We start from the raw sequence: 26,009 nt of genomic DNA, 5'->3' as shown, positions 1-26,009 counted from the left end.
GCTATGGAGCCGCTCCTCGCAGTGGATCTGATCCTACCAGGCAAGTGACATTTCTGTGGCGAAGGCTGAGAACAGCAGGCTGGTCCCCTGTGGCCTAGCCCAGCAGAGAGCACCACGCTGGGCCAGCAGTGCTGCTTGCAGCCTGTCCTCAAAACTCCCTCCTGCTGGGTTTGGAGAGGTGTCAGCCTTAGGTGGGGGACAGGCAACCACCCTGGCATTAGGAAAAGCTTTTTGTTCTTTAAACTGCCTCGGGCATTTAAGTCATTAAGGCAGGAAGGGCTTACTCTAAGCAGCTAGAGGATTAGTGGGAGTTATAGGATACTCTCCGCTCTAATACTTTCCCTTTTTGCTTCAGCTGTTATGTATGTGTGAAGCAAAAAGGATGCCACCCTCATGAGAAAGAAGGTCACTGCTACTGTGAGGTCCACAGACATGGCCACGAGGAAGGAGACGATCACAGCCATCCTCGCAGCCACACAAAGGATGATAAGGCAGAGAAGGTCGCTGTCATTCCCATGGCGATACACACAGCCATGAGAAAGCCCCAAGCCCTTCCTACACAAGCCATTGGCATGGTCACTAGCATGAGAGCAGCTACAAAAGGAGCAGCCACTTTCTACCAGCTCTGTGGGAAGCTATCCCCATGCAAAAGGAGACAGATGTGGCTACCATCCAGCTCAGAGCAATGCCATGGTATGGATAGATAGGGACCAAAGGATCCTGTAAGGAGGTGGACATGCCTGATCTCCCTGTATTCTCCATGCTTTCAGAGCTCCATGCTCTGTTTGAAACCTACCATCCATTCCAAAAAATCATTTACCTATTTAATGCTTCTAAAAGCCAACAATCCAAAACGCTGCCCTGCACCTGCCACACAGGGCCAGGAGCGCTTCTGGGAGCATTCCCAGCCCGGGCCAAGCAGGAGCACAGCTGCGGGGATGAGGGACTTGTCACCCAAAGGATGCCCGGTGCCCGGAGCTCCTGTCCCGCACCCACACGCTCAGTCCCATCCCCGACAGCCAGGCTGGCCCCAGGGCTCACAGTTCCCCCCGCACCTCTCCTGGTGCCGGCGGCTGCGCCCCCGCGCCGGGCCCGCCTCCGCCTCCGCGGCCGCGCAAGCGCTGCGTCGAGCCGCGCAGAGCCCAGCCGGGCAGAGCCGAGCTGAGCCGCGCCGTGCCGAGCCGAGCCGAGCCGAGCCGAGCCGAGCCGAGCCGAGCCGAGCCGAGCCGAGCCGAGCCGAGCCGAGTCGGTCCGGTCGTACTGGGCGGCGCCGAATCGGGCAGAGCCGCGCCGCGCCGAGCCGAGCCGGGCAGAGCCAGGGCACTCCCGCCGCCGCCGCCGCTCCGGAGCGTTCAGCACCGCGGGCACGGACAGCGCCCGCCGCCGCCGGCCATGGAGGCCGCGCCCTCCCCGCCGCCCCGGGAGCCGCGGCCCGAGGGGACGCGCCGCGGTCGCGACCCCGCCTCGCCCAGGTAGGAGCTGCGGGATCGGGACAGGGGCGCGAAGCTGGTGCCTTGGCGAGTGGGAACAGCTGCCCTGCCGCCACCCTCGGCTCTGTGTGTGGAAGTGGTCGGTGTCACCGGGTTTTTCTGGGACCAGAACTCCCAGTCCCGCCGAGGTGTGTCCCGTCCTCCCACCGGGGTGCAGAGTCCGTCCCTGCCTGCCCAGCTGCCCACTCGCGATTCGGGCTCTGGCGATGTGCGCTGCCCAACTGGGGTCCTGGTTGCTCCTGCCCTGAGGCCAGGAACACCATGCAGAGCCGGTCGTGCCGGGGGTGCTTCTTGGTTTGGCCTCCTGGGCAGGTTTCAATCCTGCAACATGGTGTGCTCTCCCTTCTGCAGCAACGGGAGAGCTATTGTTGGGAAGCTCAGCGTGTTTCAGACAGAGCCTTATTGCACTCAGCTGTGGGCAAACATGGGTTTCAGTCCAAACATCTCCTCCATGAACCCCCACATCCCTCATCCCCGTATGCCATATGCTCCCTTACCTGGTGTCTCAAGCCAGGTTAGCAGCCACAATCATCAGTATTTTCTGGAAACATCAAGACCATAATCATGGGCAAGGAGCCATCCCATATTCGTAAGCACATTGGCATTTGTTAGACTAGGGCAACAGACCTAAGCTCTTCAGATTCTGCTTGACCAGAGCACGCTCCGAGGTCAGCAGCACACAAATCCTTTCTGAAAGCCCAAGGGTTCCATTTCTGTCTGGTACAGGATATTCACGCTGAGAGAGCCCCACCCGCCCGGGGGCACTGACAGGGCACTCACTGCTCATCAGACAGCTCTGATGTCCTCGGGCAGAGGCTGCCGTGACTGTGGGTCTCAGTCTTCAGCGACTCTCACATAGTCCAGCACTGGTTTAGACCTCGTGCATTCAATGGGGGCCGAGCTGTCACTGGAGCCATTTTCTTTGCTTGTCTGAGTACTCCTTGGCCGTTCAGACAGGTCTTGAACACTGCAGCCTGCAAGAAGTTACAGAGAGTTAAGCCACCAGACAGGGGTATTTGGAACGTCACCCATGCTGCTCACTCAGTCTTAGCTCTGTGGTCTCCAGGTCTCCTCTGCCCTAGTCAAGGCTCTTCATCATTAATGCTCACCTCATCAGAAGAAAAACACAGATATCAGAAAACACCACCTTCCTCCTGGCCTCTTTCAGCCTGGGACAGCAAGATGGGAATTTTATTTTCCTGTCCCTTTCAATTTCACTCCTTTTTTTTTTTTTTTTCAAAACGAGGCTTAGCAAACAGGATTTTCCCAGTGCAGACAGAGCTGTTCTGGCACTGAAGGCTGGGTGGGAACCTCAAGCCCTCCGTGTCTGGCTCTATCCCAGCACACACACCTGTACCCACGGCAGCAGCAGCAGCTGCCTGCCGTAAAGGTAAGGCTGTTTGCACGAGTCAATGAAAAGGATTATAAAACTAAACTTTTCCTGGCAGACTACGTGGGAAGCAGAGTTTTGCAGTCTCATTAATTTTTCATGATGATTTAACATACTCAGGAGTCTCACTAACAAAAAGACTGTAGGTCTTCTCAAGGGTATGCACGATCCTGCTGCTAGAGTGAAAAAGCAAAACAAAAGAACTCTGCAGGAATTGTTCAGTGCACGAGGATTTGCCGCAGCCAAAGGAGGAGATGGATTGCTCAGGAGTGCCTGTCTCTCCCTGTCAGGGAGACAGGGAGCTAGATAACGAGGTGACAGTGAAAGGCAATGAACCCTTGCCTACTCCCAGGGAAAGGGCATTCTTATCTCCTTAGAAAACACAAGGAAAAAAGCTCTTCTTCTCAAGAGCTCCACTGCAGTTTTGCTGGTGGCATGTTCAAAGAGAAATTTAAATTCCATTATAAAAGCACATTCTTAAAAAGTCATTTACAGCTCTCCAGGAAAAAGCTATTAGTCTAGATGGAAGCTGACCTATAGCACATGGATTTAATCCAGAAAGAATTCATATTTCTTTTTCATTTGGGAACACTTGTACAGCTGATATGCAAACAAAACTTTGCTAGAGGAAGAAAAAAAAGGGCAAAGAGAATCAAACTAGTTTCTTTTTTAATGAATGAAATTTTGTGGCACTTAATGTCTAATTGAGTAAAGGTTCTTGATCAAAAAGGACTCTGGTTGTAGGCAAGGTACAGACTTCTGCCATTTTTCTCCTTGTTTTTACTCCCCCTTGAGATTCCTCTGGCAACAGGAGAAGTTGTAGTTTGAGTCAGGCATCAGACAGCTCCATTCACTCGGTAGGTGTTTCCCATCTTTCATATGCAAAGTGCTTCTTTCTTGATCCTCTCTTTAGTATGCAAAGGGGGAAATGATCTATTAAAAAAAAAGAAAAAAAAAAGCAGTGCTTATTGCAATGGGTTTGGGGACGAGGGTGGAATTAGGAAGACAGAGAAAAGAGCCATTCCTGCAAAAGGCTGAATATTTTTGGCCCATTACCCTCTCAGAACAACATGTGCTCTCCTGCTGCACGGCTTGAGGGGGATAGCAAGACCAGGGAGTGCCAAAAACTGGAGGGGCTTAGGAAAAGGAAGGTGACCGTATGCTACGATTTCCCTGCCTGCAAAGCTTCCTTCATCCCAGCTCGGCTCTATGTGCTGCAGAATGACACCATCCTGAGGGGAATGTGCTGGGAGCAAGAAGCCAACAAGGCATGTTTCCAGTAAACCACCCTGCTGGGGCTGAGTGAACTGGTAGAGCCTAAAGCCAGGTCCTGCAGCCATTCTCTGTGGGGCAGAAGGATGCTGGTCTCTGGAAGAGGGAGATAATCCCTGCCAGGGGCATGGACTGACAGCATACAGCCCTTGGCTCCTGCCACAGACCCTGTATCCCACCACTGCTCCACATCCCTGCAGACCAGGAATGGCAGAAAGCTGTCTCCTTAGAAATCCTGACCCTCTCTTTCCTCTTCCTTGTGGGAACAAGCTCCAGTCCTTTTGCTGGGTCCCACACCCAAAGTAGGGTGTTTGTGCCCTGGTACTTGTCTCAGAGAAGCACTGCTGCACTCGGGCAAGTCCATAAATTGGATTATTATTCTGTCTAGACATCTCAGGGCAAGAGATGGGGAAGCAAACAGCGAGAACAACACAGTTCACTGCTGTGGGTAACAGGAGCAGTTAACCCTAGTCCATCCGTTCCCTTACATGCCTTCTTTTCTCATTTCCCAGCATCTCTCTGGTTGCATCCAGCTGGGCCTGGAAAAGAAAACGGAGGCTGTCAGCTGCCTCTGAAGGCTTTTCTGCAGCCGAGACACCATTTCTGCCCATTTAATCCCAAAGATATCAAATATCTGACACAGCCCAGAGTGGGAGTGAATGTCAAAAATAAAAGTCTTTGTCAGTGTCACCGTGGCAAGCAGAGTCCAGTGTGGTGCTCTGCCCTCTTCTCCTCATGCCTGACAGCAAACAGACATCAGAAATCCCCAGAAACATTTTTCTAGTATAGTTCAGGGTCCTGAGGGCCCAGAAAAGTAAAAGCGACATGGTTTCAGGCAAAGGAGGAGCAGCCTGCATGTCTGGTGCAGACCTCAGCAGACCAAAGGTTAAGCTCACCAGCACTACAGCTAATTGGAGGAGCAGCAAGTGGAGACTTGAACTCTGCTGAGCTGCCAGCAGTGATTATCCGAACTGATCATTATTTGCAAGCTCCAGGTTTCCCTGGAGATTGTGGATAGCCAAGGTCACATCATCATGGAGTTGGAGAGGGATGAACATAAGGGAACTCATATCCGGAGGGTGATTGACAGAGCTGTAATTGTTTAGTCTGAAAAAGATAATTGAGAGAAGTCACGAGTGAATGATCCAAACTTGCCAAAGTTATTCCAGAATCTGAAGTCACTGAGCAGCCAGGGATTGAGTTAGGAAATGACACACGGAGGAACAGCAGAACTTGACAGCATTTCACAGCAAAGATGGTAAACAAGGAGAGTGTGATTTCATGTGAAATATTAGACTCAACGTTAGCAACGTATGTGCAGAAAACCCAGAGGCAATCTGCGATATCCAAGAGTTTGGCATCTGCTTTCCCCACTGGGAGGTTTTGTAGTCCAGGGGTTTGTGAAGAAAGAATTTTTCATTGCAGGGTCTCCTGCCTCTCCCTGACCATGTTCAAAGTGTATTTGTTCTGTCCAGTGTCACATACTCACCCTCAGATGAGGCAGACAGGCTAGTTAAGTGATGAAAAGCCTCTGGTCCCGGATTACTGTGCAGATATAGTAGTTTAAAAGGATAAGAATTTTGCTTTTCCTTTGGAAAAAAAAAAAGATCAGAACACCAAAACACAAGGTGTTAGTGCAGTAGTGTCTTCATGAATTATTATGCACTGTAGGAGAGCATCAACTATTTAAAGTGTGCAAAAACTGGAGAAAACAATGGAATCAAGGTCAAAGAAAAGGAGTAACTTAGAGGCAACAAAAAGGGAGTCAGAAAAGGTCTAGATCTTGTAAAAGCATAACACTACCATGACTTCAGCTCTCTGATGAAAATCCCCTGCAGTACAAAACCACAAACCGCAAACAAGTCACTGGACACATGGGAGGAGCGGGATGATTTTACACATCAAGCTTGAGACCGTGGCTTAAGGCACCCTCCAGGCCAGCTGTCCCAAACAACCTCTGCTCCTGCAGCTCACCAGCACTGTAGGGGATGTGATGGTTTAGCATCCTCCCATCAGGTTGCCCCTATAATTAGTAGACAAGTGCGATGACTAATTAGAGATGTAATTTTATGTGTTGACTGCCACAGACCCTAATCTTTCCCTGGCCTGTCTGCAGCGCTCCTGCCCAGTGCTGCACCTGAATCCCTCCCCGTGCAGAGACAGCTCTGATGAGGCTGTAAGAAGCCAGACAAGAGCTCAGATTGCATCTCCTGAGCAGCTTTGCTGGCACTGCATTTGTAATCTCATATATGACAAGTGTGGAGTCTCCTGTTGTGAACTACCTTTACACAGAGCTCTAACACAAATCACACGCTTGAAAGGCCAGGTAATCCTGTCACTAATCCACCTGGGACAGGACAGCAAGTACTTCAAGCCTATTGTTGATGTTATTTGACAAGTTCTGTGGGTGACTGGGATATCAATGTCACAGTTCAGGAGCTTCTGCTTTGCCAGCTGCTCTCCCTATTGCTGCATTGAACCAGCTCAAGTCTTACCAGTACCTTGCCATGCAGCTCAGAGGAAAATGAGCAGTGGAACTGCTGGGGACAACCTTATCTCAGCCTTATCTCACTGAGGTGAGATAAGGTGCGTGCACACACCTGTCTGCTGGTTTTCTGGCACCTGCTTCCGCACAGACACTGACTTTTTTCCAGCTCCTTTGCATTTGCACATCAGTTATGGCTTCTGAAGTCAGGAACTCAGGAATGTGCTATCTATGTAACTGCTGCAGCTTTCTTTAGGCTTAGAAACTAAATGTAGCATTGGATGGAGCTTAACCAGTCAAGATTTCTCTGTTACTGGTCCCTGAACTGGTGCAGTGTGCAAGTGAAGCTAAGTGTGATGCCTGTGCCATGAGTGTCCACATCAGCACCAGTGTAACTGCTACCACAAACATGACTGTTGTCATGATTTTAATTAAATAAGCCCATTTTTACAATCGTGAAATATAGTTTATCAGTGTTGATAAACTCAGCTGATGCTGGAAAGTACACAGCACAGACTGCCAAGGCCAGTATGTCCTGCTTTCTGGAAAAAATAGCAATTTTCAAGCAATACTGAGCTAATAGTATTCTCCACATTCTTTTGTCTTTGATCATCTCATGCCAGTTAACTCTGGGTGCAATTCCAGAGGCGTGTAATCACTAAAATTCTGCCCTTTTTCCATGTCTGTGAGAAAAATAAATGAGAGGGACTCTACAAAATATAAAAAACATCCTTTCCCCAAGTTTTTACCTTTATTTTTTCACACATCACACCAGGTACCTCAGGCTAAAGTTCATCTCACTGCAGTCTTGCTCCAACACTCATAATTCTTTGATGACTTGAGACACTTTGTGATTCTGGCTGGCCTGAACTGTGTGTCCTTTTTAATCCTGGATGCCAGGCACTGCAGCAAGACACATAATTCAGCTGTAAGAGACCATGGCACGTGCTCTGAACAAGGGCCAGAAACTGCTGGTGTTTGCATCTCACGGGACAGCAACTCCTAAAGCATTTTTGGGGTCAGTCTATTGTGTGTGAAGAGGTTTTTGGTGTCACACAGACTAAGCAGTCCCTCAAAGTATTATTCAAACTTTCTCCAAGCTAGCAAAACCTCTCAGGCTCCATAAATCAAGAACTATAGGAATGAAATAATGTTTTAAATTCCTTGGAGAGAAGAAAGTGTATCCTGCAGACACCTCATTACTTGGAGTCTGCAAATGTTTTGTCTAAGTAAATTCAGCAGCTGGAGAACAGTCAAGTTTCAAAGGATCTATAGAGATCCCAGTCCATCCCCTTCCTACAAGGTAAGACCAATAAAATTTGTTGCTGGTATCTTTGGGAGGTGTGTGTCTAAAAAGTTCCTGAAGAGCCCAGTGGAGCATGCAGGACATGGGAGCTATTAAGGGATGTGCCAGGCTGGAGGCTGAAGGCCCTTTTAGATGTCACAGCCCTCAGGTTCACTGCTCAGCTGTGTCAGTGCCAGGGATGACTCACTCTCCTGCTGACCCAACATGGAGCAGTGCCAGTCCTCCTGCAGAGCAATCACACTAATTAATCCTCCCAAGGAGTGCAGATAATTGAGTGACTTCTTCACATGCAGATTCCTTTGGTTTCTGTTTGTCCAGGCCTCTGTAATTTCTCTGGGTCCTGAGTTAGGACCCACCCCCGCCCACTGAAATATTCTGGAGAATTTTTGGGTAGGATATTACCCAATTTTGGGAGCAACACACACAAAGGATGGATTACAGAATTCTCCATCACTTGAGATTCCTGAATGAGTCATGGATGTCTTTATAAAAAGCATAATCCAGTTCAGCCCTTAGGCTGACTGCTGGTACAAGATACAGTGGGTGAGGTCTGACATTTGTATTATGTGGGAGGTTCTGTGAGCATCTCCAGTTCTTAGGATACAACTCCCCAGTGCAGCCTTTCAACCTCTCCTGTTTTATCTTTCCCTTCATTTCTCTCATAGGGAAAAACAAAATGCAGGACCTTGCCAGACCTGCCTTGCCATGCCAGAGATCGGGAACGCCGAGCTCAGTTACAGTGGCACTTCCTGGGAAAAGATCTGCCCAGTCCATCACTGCCCCATTCCTGCTTCCCCTGGGCTGGGGGAAGACAACTTGCCCTCCTCCAGCCACACGCTTGGGCCAGTCTCCACCCAGTCCAATGGCCAGGTGCCATCAAGCTCACAGGACTCACAGCAGCACCACCCATATTACCCCTGCAACCAGGAGGAGTCTCGAGGCAGCTACGGCCTGCCCTCGCTCCCTGGGCATGGCGAGAGGCCCGTGCTGTGTTCCCACCTTTCCAGTGGTGATCTTGTGCCAGTTTCCCAGCACGAGGCCTCAGAAGAGCCCTGGAAGCAGTGGTCCCCCGGGCAGCGGCGGCCGGTGCAACACCACGTAGTCACAGTCAGGTAAGAGGGTGGCTCAAAAGAGCATCTTCCAGACTTGGTGGGGGGAAGTGCGAGGGATGAGCAGGGTCTGAGCTGGGATGGATGAAACATGGGTCTGCTCCTCAGCTCGGGGCAGCAGCTGCTCCAAAACACACAGAAGGATCCAGTTTGCTCTCTACCTCTGTGTGGATGTACAGAGAGTTGCCATTCCCATGCCAAGGAGAGGTGGGATTTCCTTCTCAAGGGAATGGCTGGCTAAAGCCAAGGTGACTCAGTCACTCCTAGGTCATGCAGCTGTGAATATTTCCATCTTCCTTTACCTTTGTATTTTCTCCCTTTGCACTCCAAGCTACCCAGCTGCAGTACTTTATCTTGGCAGAGTTCTCAGTGATGGGAACAGAGTTCATTCTTTTCCTGCCCCCTCAGAAGCTCCGTCCAGTGCTGGAAGGGAGTGGCAGCAGAGGGTAAGAGCTGGCTACAGCTGAGCAGTGAGAGATACAAAAGAGGGGAACATTATTCGGCTTTCCAGGTTGGGCAGCAACCAGTGTATGAATTCTTTGTTGTCCATGACAGAATCCATTTGTGTGCAGTGCCTGAGTAACAACAACCTGAGCTACTGAGCCTCTGCTCCTTCCAGCCAGCATCAATCCTTCCTCTTGAGGGTGCCTTTTAGAGTCCACTCTTGGCACAAGAGATCATGATCCCTTTACTGCTGTAGCTGCAGCCACTGAATCCTGATAAAAGATGCCATAGGATTACTTTCTTGTCTGTGTACAGCATCGTAGTGTTAGGCACAAAAGCCCTTTAGAGTCTCATTTTCCAGCCATTTACACTGGATTTAATTTGCTTGTGTTTGTGCTTGTGTACAGGAACTGCAGTCAAAGGAGCCTGGGTCCTTTTTCTGAATCATTTTTCTGGATCCTTCCCCTGGATCCTTTTTCACTCATATGCTATCAGCAAAATTGCCAACCACGTCCTCTGTAACAGGTTATTTAAGCAGGAAGCACAGCTGGATTGTAAATCCCTGGCAGAGTGTGCAGCACCAGCAGTCAGAAAAGTGATAACATAATAATGTCAGAATGAGGTTTTTAATCCAAGTAAATCTGCTTGAAGAGCTATTGTGAGGGAATTAGCACAGGATGGGCAGTGTACTGCTGGAGAGAGACCTTACTTTGATAATCTGGGGAGGCTCTTCTCTGTCCAGAATCTACAGAGCATTAGCATGACAAGCAAAACACAGAATCATTTTTTACATGAGCCACCCGGAGTGACTCTGCCGTGGGGAGCTCTCCTCCACTGCTTTTGCATTTCTCCCACTCATAACAAGGCTAGGAATGATGAGCTGCCTCAAGGTCCCCAGTTGGCTGCTGCATGGAGCGGGGGCCATCTGTCCAACACAGATATTGGAGTGCAGCAGGACCTTCTCCCACTTTAAGCAGGAGTGTAGGAGGGCGGGAGGAGGAGGGAGCACTGAGGAGGAGGGAGGAGGGAGGCTGAGCTGAGCTTGGCACAGCTGTGGAAGGAGGTGGGAGCCGTTCTCTGGAAGCTGTGACAAAGCCAAGGCCGTGCCAGACTGGGGCACGTTTCAAGGGGACATTTCAGTGCAGAGAAAGAGAGCAGAACAAAAGGTTCTGTAGATATCTGACCCACCAAGAAGCAGCTTCTTTGAAAGAATGCCGGTGGAAGGCTTGTCCTCAGGGATTCATTAACAAACTTTGAATCCCCTGGGGAAGGCTTCTTTATTTCCCCCTCAGAGCCTTTCAAGTAGGAGTGACAAATGCTCCTCTGTGAAGAAAATCCAGATCAAATATTTTTAGCAGATCCACTGGCTTTCTGCTCTTACAGCCTGAAAAGACACTGTCTTTGCAGGGACCCAGGAAACAAATGAGACTCATCTTGTTAGGAAAATCCTCACTGAACTAAACAGGAAATAAAAACTATCTACAGTTGTTGCCAGCCCAACTCACGAGATTTGATAAAAAGGTTTGCTTTTGTTAAGAAACACTTTAAGAAATGCAGGAAAAGCACTTAAACCAGATAGATTTTAATGGATGAGATCTTCAGTGGGATTTCTATAGGAGATGCATTGCCAATGTCCAGTACTCTCTGCAGGGTTTTCTGAGAGGGGCAAAATGAGGAGTGACTACATGGCTTCCCGTCCTGTTTGGTTAAAATGGGAGAGGAAAAGGCTCTATTCTTCATTATACGAATTCACACAGTGACAGAACTGTGTCAGCACTGGCTCACCTTGGTGCTTACAGCCCTGCAAGGGTTAACCTGCTCAGGGATCAGCCCAGCATTGGGCTTCCCAGGAAAATAATAAATGAACACATATTTTTTCCTTTCTGTCTACAGACATGACAAAGCTTTCAGGATGCCAAAAAGGTATGTTTAACAGCAAAAGCTTCCTGTCCTTGTACCCTGTGATCAGTGCTCTCCTGTCCTGCTATTGGGAGAAGCAGAGTGTTACTGCTGCTGACATCCCAGCAGGCCCGGCTCCAGAGGCGAGGTCAGCGCTCCTGGGGCTTCCCACTCCTTGGAAAAATCTCCATTTGCTTGTGAGATCAATTTAACCTGCATTAATGAATAGTAACACTGTCTCATTAGTTGTTCTTGGGCAGGTGCCTGGCTCCAACTCATACAGTAGCTTTATATATAAAAATATATAAATTATACTATATATATAATAATTGTACGTCTCTGTGTGTGTGTGTGTATGTATATATATATATATATATATATATGTAAGATTAATCCAGTTTGTCCTATCAGAGAAGCAATAAGGAAAAGAGCCCATCCATGAAATAAACTCATCTTTTCAAAAGACAGAAAATTTTGAATACATTTATCAAAATTAAAATAATTTTATTGCTTTCTACTTCTGTTTAAAATCTGACTTTTGTAAACTATTGCTTTTGGATGGTTTGGATAAGCACCTTCCATCATCAGCAACTGCAGCTGATTTTTGGTTTTTTGTTCTTTTTTTTCTGGTAATTGGACATGGAAATACCCAAAACAGCCTTCAGAAATTAGGTACTGTAATGAGTAAAGAGCAGTTTTGTTCATTTTCATAGTAAAGACTTATGAAAACAAACTTGATAAGGCAATTGTAAATTGAAAAAAAAGAGCCACAATTAAAAAAAAAAGTCAAAAGTCATGTGAAAAGGTATTTGAAGTGCTTGAGATGACTTCTCATGATGAAATAGCTGCAGTGGAGTCCCAGGCAAAAGGGGAAAAAGAGCAGGCAAGGAGAAATACTCTGTCTCAAATAAAGTTCAAAAACATTACACTTCCCTACATAAATACTTGTCAACTATTTTGGAACAAAGAATTTCTTATATTTCGGAAATACATCAGAACACAAAAGAACTAACCTGCCAAACCAGAGCAGGAACCCATTCTGCTGTCTTATATCTCAACTGATGTCTTTCTGAGGAAGACAAAAATCTTGAAACAGTAAAACCTGCACTGGTAAAAAACGTGGGAGAGTAACTTTCATAGATCATCCTATATGGGAGACAGTTTGTCCCAAAGGCAAAACAAGACTTGGACAGAAAATGTTACACCAGCTCTTTAAGAACAAAAGTAACTGGCAAATACTTCGGCCAGAGTCAGCTGCTTCCCTGGAAGGGTTTTGATGTCATCAAAATGTTGTGATCCATCATTAAAATTGTATGTATTCTAGTGGATACATATGAATTTAGAGCAGTGTCTAAATACACAAATCTAGACCAATGACAGCGACTCTTCAGAATAAACCCAAAGATTTCTCAGGGTGCAGTTTGGAAATCTGCAGCCTAAACTGTTGCAGCCACCAGCTGACATTTCACAATGCAGAGGAAATTAAGAGAGGCTCTTTCTAAACGCAATCTTTGAACTTAAATGTTTAAAGCTTCATTTTGCTCGAGGACACAAGAGTCTGGTTTTTATTATTTCTGACTGAAAAAGCTGGAAAATGCAGAGAGGCAAAATGTAATTACCCGAGTTAATTAGAGCTGCCTACAAATATCCAGTTAGAGGTGTAATATGTTCATTAATAGCTGCACTAGAGGCTCCAAGCTTCACAATAAATAACTGCACAAAGCAGAGGCCTTGATTTTTCCCTTCCTGTTACTCACACCTCATTGGCTCAGCAGCAGGTTTTGTGCTGAGAGCAGAAGCATCTTACCAGCTGCATTTTTTCTCCTCCTGTTGACTGCAGCTACTCACAGCTGATTGCAGAGTGGCCTCTGGCTGTGCTGGTGCTGTGCTCCGTGGTGGCAGCGATCTGCACCGTGGCTGGGCTGCTGGTTGGGGACCTGCCTGACTTTTCAGAACCCCTCATGGTAAGTCCCTACAGTTGAGGTATCAGTAGGAAGATAAGGAAAGTCCACACCCAACCAGTGATATCATCCCTCCCAGATGAGCAGAACGTGCCAGTCCCAACACACAAGAACACAGCCCATGCCACTGGCAGCCACCAGGTCATCCCTCAGCTGTGCTGTGCCCTCCCACCACTGCCTTCACTCCAGTGTGGACACACTGCCAACACAAACTGGGATTGCTCCCTTTGCTCCCTTTCCAAGGCTGGAAGGCTGGGATTGCCCACAGTGAATAGCTAGGCTTGGCACAGACTGGATAGAGGAGCTGGATTTGGCTCCTGCAGTCTGTTCATGAGGCTTTTGATTTGGAGAGCATGCCTTGTTCTAAGCACTATGCACATGGAATGTTTTCCATGTGGAACACCACATTCCTAAAATCATCCCTGCCTCTGGTTCATGGAGGAATCTTGAGAAAATAAGAATACACTAGGAGAAATAAAAATACAAAAAAGGAAAATTAATGTCATTTCTGTAAGAGACTACTACATTTGAATAGGAGAAATTCTTACAAGATCAGGGAGAGATAAATTTAGGGGAAGGGAAAGGGAAAGGGAAAAGGTTCATACTTTTTCCTTATCTCTGGGATGCAGTTTTGCAGGGAAAGTTCAATTTGTGTATCCATCCAAGATGCAGTAACAGTCTCATACAGTTTCCATGTGTTGGAGGAGGCCTAAGGACAGCTGAGCTGAAATGGAGCTGTGACAAAGTCCCTTCCCTTGCAGGGTTTTGAGCCACGGGACACTGACATTGGCAGGAAGCTCATTGTGTGGAGGAATATTGAGAGCCATACAGGCTACAAGAAGACCCTTTCCCTTTCTCCCTATGCCAAGAAGAAAAGGTATTTGAGCTTGGTTTGGGGGGTTTGAGGAACATGTTGGTTGTAAAGTCACATATTCAATATTCCAAAATATCTGTGAATTCCATACATCCAATGCTAAAAAGCAACTGAGGCATTGGAGAGTCTGAAGTCTGTGTGTCTGCAATGGGTTTGGGCTGCCTGCTGCTGTGTGTGGCTCCAGAGCCTTGTCAGTGAATGTAACTCCCAGCCAGATGCTCTCTTGTTAATAATAATAGTTATTAACAATAATCTGCCCTCTTGCTAGCTATGATGACCTTGGCATTGGCAGAGGACAGAAGGCTGCTCAGGGAGAACAAGCAGCGAGGACACGGAGAATGGTGGAAACCATCTATGGAGCAGATGGATTCTTCTGTGGTCCCCCAGGTGACTGAAATATTGATGGGGCGGGAAATACTGACGGAGCTCAGTTGGCAGAACTGTCAGAGTTCAGGACACAGGGAATACTCTGAAATTGCTCTAAGCAAGCAGTGTGTACAATTCCACCAGTGAGAGCTCTGACAGTGCCCTCCCAGCACTTCACACCTCAGTGGTCAGAAAAGGCTGGTTCAGAAATTCTGAAGAGTTGTTTCTCCTCCTTAACTCTTTACCACACTTCTTGTTTTCCCTTTAGAAATATACCGTGAAAGCACACCTTAAAGGACTGTTTTCACCATCTACCCATATCAAAAGTGAATACTCTGAAAAAACAGCATATGCCCCGCTTGCTGTCTGCTCCCTCTCCCTTGAATGCTCCCTCTCTGTTCCTTCTTTTCTTCTTGAAAAATGTAAATGACAGTAAAATCTGGAGAGAAAAACAGAAAACTCCAACACCCCCCGAATTTGTCCCCAAATAGGCACTAGTAAGTAGAAAGAAGAGGAACAGCATGCAGATACTTTTATTCCCTTCCCTGCCTTCTATCCACCTCTGAAACAAGTGACACACCAACCCACGGGTCCTTGGGGGTTTTTGGCTGAGCTCGAGCTCCTCTCTTGTTCCAGGGATGCAGAATCAGATGCTAGCACTCACTAAGGGCAAACTGACATTTGATTTTGAAAATGCCCTCATGCAGCTGACCAATTCCAAGGGACAGGGATGAGGTCACACAAGGCACATGCTCACTACTGTCTTGTGACCTGCTTCCCTCCAGGGAGCCCTCCAGAGTAGTCCTGTGGACAGAGATATATATATTTATTTTTTCTGTGAAGAGAGAGTCTACTCCAAACAGCCTGGCTGATTCATCTTCATTACTTAACCCTTTTACGATTTTTTTCCTTATTATTTATTACAGAAAAGAGCTATTCCCAGCTGGTATTTATGTCCACAACTGCTGGGAGCTTATGGAACTTGCAAGCAATTCAGTCTATGTGTCAAATGGAACAAGACAAGGTCAGTGATGGCAGGAAGAACACATGTACAGGCTGTCTCTTTTCTGTCTGCTGCAGTCTTTGATGTCTTGCTGAGAGGATGCCAGATAAAAAACAATGTAAGCTACGCATCAGGTTTCACCTGGAGGAATCCAAAACATTTCACCTATTTGGCAATATAGGGATGATCCCACCTGCCAGTGGCAATTTAAACAAGAATAAATGGAGACTGAACAGGAACTGGTCCAGAAGCCAAAGGTGTCCATCAGAAGCTGCTGAGGATTTTTGGCAGCAGAACATAATTATGGAAATGGAGCTACCAGCTTGGAGACTGGTGGCAAGTTTTACAAGTGAGAAGTTTAATTGGATGAGCTGCATTTGCCATAGGAGCCAAATTTTCAAGTCAGCAGTTATAAGATATAAGTAATAGACTGGGTTTAATTTTTGCAAAAGGCTAGCAGCTTTCCATAGCTTTGATGTTTGGGATTTGTCACTGGGAGGATGGCCAGGGTTGGGTGTACACGTTGAGGAAAGGGGAGAAGGAGAGGAGAGGAGAGGAGAGGAGAGGAGAGGAGAGGAGAGGAGAGGAGAGGAGAGGAGAGGAGAGGAGAGGAGAGGAGAGGAGAGGAGAGGAGAGGAGAGGAGAGGAGAGGAGAGGAGAGGAGAGGAGAGGAGAGGAGAGGAGAGGAGAGGAGAGGAGAGGAGAGGAGAGGAGAGGAGAGGAGAGGAGAGGAGAGGAGAGGAGAGGAGAGGAGAGGAGAGGAGAGGAGAGGAGAGGAGAGGAGAGGAGAGGATTACTGCAGCGAGTAAGGAACACTGGGGCTGCAAGAGAGGGTCTGACCTGATGCCCCCTCATGTTTTTCAGATACGCTCACACGTGCATTTTAGAGACCTCTGCCAGCGCACTGAAGCCAACGAATGCTGCCCGAGCTGGTCCCTGGGGAACTACATTGCTGTCCTGTACAACAGGTCTTCGTGTCTAGAGATAACCCAAGGAGACATCTCCCACACCCTGGCCCTGCTCCGTGCCTGTGCTCCAGACTACCACCGAGGTGTCCTCACTCCATCCTGCATAGGCCCCGAGGCTGTCAGACAGAAACACTCTCAGTGTGCCCAAGTCCCAGAAAAATGTACCCGCTTCAATGCCATCTACCAGCTGCTTCACTTCTTGGTTGACAGGGACTTTCTCAGTCCCCAGACGATGGAGTACCAAGTGCCCTCTCTCAAATACAGCCTGCTTTTCCTGCCTACAAGAAAAGGTGCATCTATGATGGGGATCTACTTAGACAACCTTGAAACCTGGGATCTGTTTGATAACTACACGTCTATCACTGGAATGGACCTGGGCCTTAAACAGAAACTATTCCAGCACTATCTTTTACTGGATACTAAGTATCCAGTCCTGGCAATATTAGCTATTTTTCTAAGCATTTCTTTTTATTTACGCTCAGTGTTTATTACCTTGATGGTCCTGCTCGCTGCTGTCAGTTCTTTGATGATCTCCTACTTCTTGTACAAGGTGGCCTTCAGATTCACCTATTTCCCTTTTGTAAACCTGACAGCAGTCATCATTCTCAGCAGCATTTGTGCCAACCACACTTTCGTCTTCTTCGACCTGTGGAACCTCAGCAAGAGCCAGAACCCTTCCGCTGGGCTCGCTCAGTGGGTGAGTCAAACCATGCACCATTTTGCCTATCTCATGCTGGCCTCCTGCTTCACGACTGGTGCTGCCTTCTATGCCAGCTACATCAGCAACATCACAGCCATCCGCTGCTTTGCTGTCTACATGGGCACCTCGGTGCTGGTGAACCTGGTTTTCATGATGACCTGGCTGCCCTCTTCGGCCGTGCTGTACGAGCGCTACATCGCAACCACCTGCGTTTACAAGCCAGAAGCCTACTGGAACAACAGCAGCCACAAGAGAGTCGCTCTCTCTGTCCATTATGTCCTCCGGGCTCTCCAGAACACACTGTCTGAAACCTCCAAGCTGCTCTTTGAAAAGCTTCTGCCTTGTGGGGTCATCAAGTTTCGGTACATCTGGATCTGCTGGTTTGCTGCCTTAGCCATAGGAGGTGCCTACATTTCCTGTTCCAATCCCAAACTCAAACTCCCAACTCTGGAGACATCATCTGTCCAAGTGTTCAGGCTGAGCCACCCCTTCGAGAGGTACGATTCCGAGTACTGCCACCAGTTCATGTTTGAGAGGCTGGAGCATGGAGAAGGGCAGCGTATGCCTGTCACCATAGTCTGGGGCATCCTGCCTGTGGACAATGGGGACCATTTCAATCCAAAAAGCAATGGCACCCTAGTGACAGACACTACCTTCACCATTCAAAACCCCAGTGCCCAGAAGTGGCTCCTCGAATTCTGCCAAAAAGTGAAGAACAAAACTTTCTATTACCCTGATGCAGAACAGAAATCTACTGTGTGCTTCATGGAGGAGTTCCTCAGGTGGATGGACAGTCGCCAGTGCTCTCAGCGAGACCACAGCTTCAACCTTTGCTGTAACCAGTTCTCCTTCCCTTACAAAAGTGAAGTCTTCCTGCACTGCATCAAAATTATGCTCTTGGAAGAGGGCAGGGAAGGGGCAGAAACATACGATCTGGGCCTCAGGTTTGATGGGGAGGGAAATGTCGCTGCCTTAGTGCTGCAGTTTCAAACTATTTATTACTATACCTTCAACTACAGCAGAGCCAAACAATTCTATGATGAAATCAGCCTCTGGATAACAGAGGAAATGGAAACTGCCCCCGTGGGGCTTCAGAATGGATGGTTTACCAGTAAACTAGAGCTGTACAACCTCCAGCACTGTCTCAGCACAGAAACCATGGTGGTCATGGGGCTCTCCATAGCCATTTCCTTCGTGGTGCTGCTGCTTACAACCTGGAATGTTCTCCTTAGCATTTTCTCCGTTACTGCCATTGCAGGTACCGTCCTGGTAACCATTGGCCTTTTGGTCCTCTTGGAGTGGCAGCTCAATGCAGTGGAGTCTCTCTTCATTTCAGCTGCAGTAGGTCTCTCTGTCGACTTCACTGTCAACTACTGCATCTCCTATCACCTGTGCCCCCACTCTGACCGCCTGAGCCGAGTGGCCTTTTCCCTGAAGCAGATGAGCTGTGCCACCGCCATGGCAGCTTCTGCTCTCTTCTCTGCAGGGGTCATTATGTTGCCCGCCACGGTCCTGGCGTACAGGAAGCTGGGGATATTCATCATGATGATCAATTGCATCAGCTGTGGGTTTGCCAGCCTCTTCTTCCAGTCGCTCTGCTGCTTCTTTGGTCCAGAGAAGAATTGCGGGCAGATCCTTTGGCCTTGTGCCCACACCATGAAAGATTACTCAGATGACTCGGGGCCGAACGGAAACTTTGCCTGTGGGGGCAGCGAGAAGCAAAACCGGTTGCGGAAGGTCCAGGAGTCCAACACTGCAAACGAGCAATACGAGCTCCAACCCTTGTCCAGGAAACTCAGCGACAGTTTTGACAACAGCACTTCCACAAGCAAGCTGTCCAACCGGCCCTCTGTGCTCTCTGAAGACATACAAGTTGAAGACAACAGATGCCCTCGAGTGGGAGCGCACCCCTCCCTGGAAAGAGAGAGAGAGAGTCTGCAGGACACCCTCGGAGACCAGCAGGTCAGCCTGTGCCAGTGTCCTGCCTTGCAAACTTCCTCTCCTTACAAGCACAGCACCTCAGAAACAGAAATTCACAGGGAAAGACTCTGCCGAGATTGTCGCTGTCGAAAGTATGGTCTGAAAGCATGGGATGGGTCTGGGCTGGACCACATCCAGCCGGCTGGCATGAAAGAAGAAGGGCAGCTCAATAAATCCCAGTGCTCCAGTGACACTGCCCAGCAGCAGTCAGATTATACCTCAGACCACAGCCCCCTCCCTGCTGCTGACATCTACAAAATTCACAGATGCCTTTGTTCTCTTGGCAGCTCTTTCGATATGCTCAACATCTCCAGTGAGACGTCCATCAGCGATTTTGAGCAAGGCCTGAAGCTCGCTGAGTCAGCCAGCTCCTGTCCCGATGCCTTAGAGCTGTCTGACTCCTACGGGAACGCCGAGCGAGGTTACCTGAACGGGAAGAGAGATACCCTGCGGCTGGACCTGAGGGAGACTGTCTTTGATGTCTCTCCAGCTGCATCGCAGCAGAACAGCTCTTCATGGAAAAATCGGTTTGGATTGGGGAACGAAGGGCCGGTTGTGCTGCCCAACAGCCAGCCAGACATGCCTGATGTTTGGATCAAACGATCCAGTGCACAAAGTTCCGGTTACAACAGCTGAGACCTTGCAGGAAGCAAAGCTGCTGCTAGGGAAATGGGAAGCCTGAATGTCCTTAGAGCTGTAAATATCAATTTTTTCCTCCCACCTCTCCTAGAGCTGAGACTGAGACTATTTCTTAGTATTTCAGCTGTGCAAAACGTGTGTTTTCACAGGAATCAGCAGATGTGATGCCAGTGAGAGGACGTGAGAGCCATCGTGATGGACTACAAGCCCTTTGACTTCCAGTGTCTGGTGCCATGTTCACAGCTGTCCACAGGACTTACCAAGTAAACCTGGTTTGTCATTTCCTACAAGGTGATTAGGTTTTGTTTGCTTGAGAGAAATAATGAGGTGAAGCTCCCCAGGTATTTAATGACAGAGAAAGAGAGCTTATGTTTAAAAAAAAAAAAATTACAAAAAAAATCAAAACTGAACTACTGAAAATCTAGGTATCAAGTGAAGTGTATTGTGAATAGTAAAAAAATAATGTATTTCATTTTCTACTTTATGCAAATCCCAGATCCACAGACCCCATCAAAATAATTCAGATATTATAGAATGTCCTGTCAAGACTTCTGAGTTGACATAACCTCTTCCTGACCATGGAAGAGGCTGCAGAATCCAGCCCAAATCTATTTCCAGTAATAACTTCAGTTTGTTTTATCCGAAGAAATTCTAATACTGCCAAAGATATTCAGTGTGAATTTCCCCCTTGAGAAAAGAGTCCTCGTTCCCCCCAGACTCAGGTGCCTTGTTGGTCCTCTTTACAGTGTGTTTCCACTCAAGGCATTCCCCTCAAACATGTAACTTTTTAAAATTCACAAATCTGGTGAATCTTGAATTTTAGAGCTTTCCCCCCTCTACCAGAAACGAACAAGAAAACAAACATTTATTTGCCCTTGTTTGTTGACAAATAAAACATTCTCTCTACAAGTTGATAAACAATAAATGCTTATAACCTTTCCTAAAATCTGTGTGATGTTTCATTTTCACCGACAGCACTGTGGTTATTAATCTTTTAAGTGCCTAATATATTTTCCAAAGGGAAGTATACATCTTTAAAATACTTATTCTTCTGACATGCACGAGTTGTCTCCGCGCTGTGGGAGACAGACAGCAACTCCCTGATATCCATTAAGGATATAGACTTTTAAAGCTAATACCAGAGTTTGAAATATGTCAAACATGTCAGTTGAGTGGTTCTGTATTTTTCACATTTCAGTTTCAGGGTTTTATCCTGAAATTGTCATAGTGAATGTTCAGGTGGGTATTTAGGCAGCTAAAGCCACCCTCAGGCTGGAACTGCAGCATCCCCCCAAGGAGCTGCTCCTTCTTCCTATCAGGAGAGACTGCCCATCCATTAAGAAAACCATGTTAGTAAACACTGCAAAAATGAATTTAAGTCGGAAAACATTTTCTACAGATGCCTCATTTCACCTTGCGGCATTAGAGGGTAATTTCAGTACCTCACACACCAGCGGCACCCTCACAACTTTTGACTCCTACACCTCCGCACAGACGGCCGCAAACCCCTTGATCTTCGGGCCTCGAGTACACAAATCACAGGGTGAGGTAGTGGGAGGGAGAAACGGAAGGAAAGGAACGAAGGAACTTCTCTCCGCCTTTCCTTGAGGGTAGGAGCCTCATGCGCGGCTCGTGCCCCCGTAATGGCGGCCAGCACCTTCCCTGAGGGAGGGGGCGCGAGGCGCAAAACGGCGCGAAACTGACGGGGCGCGAGCGCCCCCGCCCTCGGTCCCCGCTCGTGCCCGCCGCGCGCGCTCGCTGCCTGCGCCGCGCCCCCGCGCATGCGCAGACCCGCCCAACCGTCCCGGCGCGGTCGGGTTTGAACTCGTGAGGGGAGCGCGGCCGCCATGGAGGGGCGGCTCTCCCGCATCCCCGTCATCCCGAATCGCCGGCTCCACCGCCCCGAGCCGTCCGCAGGTGAGTGCGGGACACGGAGGGACACCCGGGGAACACGGCCGAGGAGTGCAGCGGGGTGCCGGCCTCCATCCCTGTCTGATTACGTGGTGGCTGTTCCAAAATCTGATTAGAAGCTTTATTCCACTGTTTTGTCCCTATTTAGGGCTCAGGTTAACTGTCATCCTTCTGTGTGTACCCTCCACCGGCTGAAGGCAGCGGCCCACTGATGTGAAAGATGCTTCATTCACAGTCTCTTACTTTAATAAATCTTTTAATGCTGCTTACAACATTTTATAGTATTTTATAAGCGGGAGGTACTCAGGATTAGTGTTAAAAACATGGGAACTGGGCTGTATCGATGGAAACTCCGCGTTGCTCTAATGTAAGTGTGCTCATGGGTGTGTCATTTGAAATATACTTAACTTGAGGGAGAAAGCAACTTCCTAAACCCACTGAGTAAACAATATATACTTTATATACTTTACTTTATATACTCAAACAGTTGTGATTTAAGAGAAACAAACTCTACATAAATTTTTATTTTCGTAGCTACTCACTCATAGCAAAATATGGAAGTCTCTTAACAGAGTTTCGCGTGGGCTGTGTTTGTTTTGCTTCCAGTATTGAACAACAACCTTGTGGCACGATGTCTGCCTGATGTTGAGACCTTCTTTATTGTGTATTATCATTTCAAATTCTCATTAGTGCTAGCCTGGTAATTGTATTTTAACACTGTCTACATCTGACCTATTTGTGGCTTATTCTGGACCCTTCATCTTGGGTAAAACTTGAGGACTGCTCTTAGTTATTTCTACCTTAAAGTTTCCATTCTAGGCAGATTTAACTGCTTTACCTCAAATTAAAGGCTTAAGAGACCTTAAAGAAAGTTACTTCTAGGCTGTGGTGTTTTCACAGTTGTCTTTTTCTTGCAGAATTGCCAACTGCCTTTCCTTCAAAGAGAAAATGTGCCAGCAAAACATCAGAGCCAGAGTTCAGTGGTGTTCCCAGTCTTAACTTTGCCTCAAACGTTCCAGTGGATGGGGTCTTCAAGGCTGCAAACCAAGGGTAAATCAAAGCAAAATATTGATGGATTTATCTGGTAGATGTCCTAAAGATGGCTCATTTTACACAGTTTGTCAAACTAACAGGTTGGTGATCTGCAAGAACATTGTAGTCTTCTGGTAATTGTATTTTATCTCTCTTTTAAGGTTGCCTAAGTCTGTCAAGAAAGTGGAACCGGTTTCAAAGAAGACAGTGGCAAGACGGTATGTCCCTCCCATCTCAGTTAGCTGTCCTTGTGCTGTGGTGTTCCCCTGTGGAGGGTCATGATGAGCTCTCACTCACATGCAGCTTTCCTGCCGAGTTTGCTAGTTAAATCTGTTGGTCAGAAACAAAAGCAAACGCTTAAAGAAGGGCACATTTTGTGAAATTAGGAGGTGACAGGCAACACTGGCATTTTTGCCCTTGAGACTTTGCTCTTTAAATCCACAGCCCTCCCAGCAGATTCCAACTAGAAGCAGAGCTGAAAAACAAGACTCAGTTGGTGGAAACACTCAAACAACAACTAGCAAGAGGAGAGGTAAGGATAGGAGAGAAAAATAAATAAATGGTTGTGTAATTTTTATGTTCCGATCCATATAGGGTCATGTTAAGGATTATCTTGCTTGTTTTCATGTCTTCATCAGAATGTCTTTGTATTCTTCTGTAAGTCGTTTTCCCATCTCCTAAGCTCTGGGGATGCCAAACTGGGAATGTTTTGTCTGATTCTGGGCTCCTGGTACAAAAGAGATATGGATGTAGTGGACAGAGTCCAAGAAAGGGCTACAGAGATGGTTAAAGGACTGGAGGAAAGGCTGAGAGAGCTGGGACTGTTCAGGGACTTCTGGTTTTGATCTGATTTTGTGGAATCAGGTTTAGATGCAGAATTGGCACTTTATTATTCCCTGGCTCTCAGAGATAACTCTAGGATGTGCTTAGTACCACCTGTGTCATGTACAGGAAGCCCTCCTGGTAACCTACAGCTGTAAAATCTCACTTTATTTTCCAGTTCTCAGTCTGTGGGATGATCATTCCTCTTATCTCACAGCTTGATTTTCTTAAGAGCCTCTAGACTTCCTATGAAATGTTCCCAAAGCTTCTGACATGATCAGCCAGATCACCCTAATCCACATGCTTATTGATCCTCTTGGAGAATTGCATTCAACTTGGGAGGTTGATCAGCTTATCCAATTGCCTGGTAATATCTGGATTGTGTAGGGAATAGTGCTGTGGCTTAAAGACACAAGACACCCTTTTCTTCACAATGTTTATATGCTCCTCAGCCTGTGCCTTATTTATATAAATGAGGGGTAGCACAAGATAAGATAGAGTTGCCTAAAAGGAATTCCTCCATGATCAGATTTTCTAGTAATTGCTCTGATGAGTGTATTAATCTGTCAAGAAGCAGGAGCAAGGACCTGCAACAGCCTAATTTGCTGTGGTGGTAGAGACAGAAAGCAAGGTCTGATTCTTGGTGCCAAGTGTAGCACTTGTGAAGTTGTTATTGTCAGTATTACTAAGGAGAATAAAATCTTGGAAACTTGCCTCACTTTCAACCTGTGTTAATGGCAGGGCACTATTAAATTAAGGGAGTTAAAGAAGGAGAACGAGAGGTTGGTCCATGAAGTTGAGAAGCTCAAGAAAATTCAGGATACTTGCATGACGATTTTGGAAAGCAGAAACATCAGTCCTGGTAAGGCATTTGCACTTTGCTTACATCTTGGTACTCCTTCTTCAGGTTGTTTTTTTTTTCTTCTGTTGTGACTATTCATAAGAAATTTGAACTCTGCTTCCTTTTTTAGGAAATACTGCTGGAATTCCAGGGCTTGGGGGGTTTTGGGGAATTTTTTGTGGCTTTACAGAAAGAGCTGTTTATTATAGTAGGCCCTGGCCTACTATAAACTAACATAGTATTTCTTGCTGTAAAAAGTTACTTTGAAAAGCTGTTTGTTCTCAGAGTAATGTGTATGTTAGAGATTCACTAATGCACCTCCTGAATTACTTACAGGTAGCAACATAGAGGAGGAAAAAGAGACACGTGCTTGCCGGGAAAAGACAACGGTAAGAAAGGCTTGCAATGGGCTTTGAGGGGTCTGTGTGCCCCTAGCCTTCTCTCCTAATGCTGAAACAGCTGAGACTCACATTTATTTGCATCATAATAAAAGTCTTTTTCCTTTTGACTCTTCAGATGCTGACTAAGAAGGTTACAGAAGAGTTGATGCTATTTTGTCACACCTGTACAAAAGAGAAGGAGATGCTTGAGGTAAGACTGACTCAGCCAGGCAGTGAGCGCCAGGCCCTCAGGGAGGTTATTTTGCTCCTCCCAATCCTCCTTTCTCCACATGAACCAAATGAAAACCTACAGTATTCCTCTTTTAATGTAAACGCACTTGTTGAGGGAACTGTTACCCCCCTTTTAAATAGAGAGATCCACCAGCCTGGTTGTTATTCTGGAAGTCAGATGCTTTGATTTAACTTGGAAACTGTTGCAGAGCAGTGACCCTGGGTAATCTCCGAGGGAACTGAGAATTGTGCATGCTCAAGTGGCTTCAATAATTACCTATATACAGACCAAAATAGTCATTAAATTACAGTTCTACAATTCTTGAAAAGAAGCCCAAGAGCTAAAATATAACTGTTATAGAAGACTTCCTAAATTTTGGCCACAGATAAATTTACATTTTCCACAAAACCAAAATAAAAGAAATCCTAGACTTATCTTAGTTTGGAAGAGCTCAGATGCTTTAGGACTTGGCTGTTCTGTGTCCTTACTCTGGTGTTAGTAAAAGGTGGTGTGCACTGACTTCTCCACAGACAGCGATGGCCAAGTGGAAATCAGCACAAGAGGAGAACCAGCGTGCCCTGGAGAAGCATTCCTACTTCCAAGCTCAAATTAAGGAATGGACAGCCATGCTTGAAGGGCTGGGGAAGCTCCTGGCAATGTGAGGCACGAGGATGGACTGGGATTTTTGCTGTTTCACCCCTAGTTCAGCGGTCCCTGTTTGCCAAGCTTAGTTCCTGCGTTTGGCGATCCAAACTCCCCGGCGGGGTAGGGGCGGAGGGGGGTGCTGAGGCAGCAGCGATGGATGCTGATTGTGTCGGGCATTCTCCGCTCTACTCCGGTCTCTGCCGTTCGTGGGTTCAGTTCATTAAAGATGTTGAAAGGACGCGCGGGCTCAGCCGCGGCCG

At 47.3% G+C, this 26,009-nt stretch overlaps 2 protein-coding genes across 5 annotated transcripts; both read left to right on the top strand.

The window, feature by feature from the left end:
• The first annotated feature begins 1,392 nt into the window (after positions 1-1,392).
• On the top strand, positions 1,393-20,832 carry DISP2 (dispatched RND transporter family member 2). Of its 4 annotated transcripts, none has more exons than XR_015807455.1 (9): positions 1,393-1,472; positions 8,609-9,055; positions 11,390-11,419; positions 13,236-13,359; positions 14,118-14,233; positions 14,499-14,617; positions 15,523-15,620; positions 16,464-19,943; positions 20,036-20,832. XR_015807455.1 is itself a non-coding variant. In XM_088175330.1 (8 exons), exons 1-8 carry the CDS (start codon positions 1,393-1,395, stop codon positions 19,881-19,883), a joined length of 4,434 nt encoding a protein of 1,477 aa, XP_088031456.1. In that variant the 3' UTR covers positions 19,884-20,832. The 4 variants fall into 4 exon arrangements, 2 of the variants coding, with proteins under 2 accessions (XP_088031456.1, XP_088031457.1); XR_015807456.1 differs by having other exon boundaries at positions 20,011-20,832; XM_088175330.1 differs by having other exon boundaries at positions 16,464-20,832.
• An 838-nt stretch (positions 20,833-21,670) lies between these two features.
• KNSTRN (kinetochore localized astrin (SPAG5) binding protein) lies at positions 21,671-25,987 on the top strand. The gene is made up of 8 exons (XM_014878781.2): positions 21,671-21,803; positions 22,715-22,847; positions 22,991-23,047; positions 23,274-23,361; positions 24,393-24,513; positions 24,829-24,881; positions 25,009-25,083; positions 25,635-25,987. The coding sequence occupies exons 1-8, from the start codon at positions 21,734-21,736 to the stop codon at positions 25,764-25,766; spliced, it is 729 nt and encodes a 242-aa protein (XP_014734267.2). The 5' UTR covers positions 21,671-21,733; the 3' UTR covers positions 25,767-25,987.
• The last annotated feature ends 22 nt before the right edge of the window (positions 25,988-26,009 follow it).

The sequence above is a fragment of the Sturnus vulgaris genome, chromosome 18 (assembly GCF_052056855.1).
Source record: "Sturnus vulgaris isolate bStuVul1 chromosome 18, bStuVul1.hap1, whole genome shotgun sequence".
Classification (NCBI taxonomy): Eukaryota; Metazoa; Chordata; class Aves; order Passeriformes; family Sturnidae; genus Sturnus; species Sturnus vulgaris.
This window is presented reverse-complemented; position numbering and strand designations above follow the sequence as displayed.

Excerpts from the sequence above, each read along its gene's own strand:
- DISP2 (XM_088175330.1), top strand. The coding sequence starts at position 1,393 with ATGGAGGCCGCGCCCTCCCCGCCGCCCCGGGAGCCGCGGCCCGAGGGG. Across the intron at positions 11,420-13,235 it reads GCTTTCAGGATGCCAAAAAG|CTACTCACAGCTGATTGCAG; the intron begins GTATGTTTAACA and ends TGTTGACTGCAG. Across the intron at positions 15,621-16,463 it reads GTCAAATGGAACAAGACAAG|ATACGCTCACACGTGCATTT; the intron begins GTCAGTGATGGC and ends CATGTTTTTCAG.
- KNSTRN (XM_014878781.2), top strand. The coding sequence starts at position 21,734 with ATGGAGGGGCGGCTCTCCCGCATCCCCGTCATCCCGAATCGCCGGCTC. Across the intron at positions 23,362-24,392 it reads AACAACTAGCAAGAGGAGAG|GGCACTATTAAATTAAGGGA; the intron begins GTAAGGATAGGA and ends TGTTAATGGCAG. Across the intron at positions 25,084-25,634 it reads AAGAGAAGGAGATGCTTGAG|ACAGCGATGGCCAAGTGGAA; the intron begins GTAAGACTGACT and ends ACTTCTCCACAG.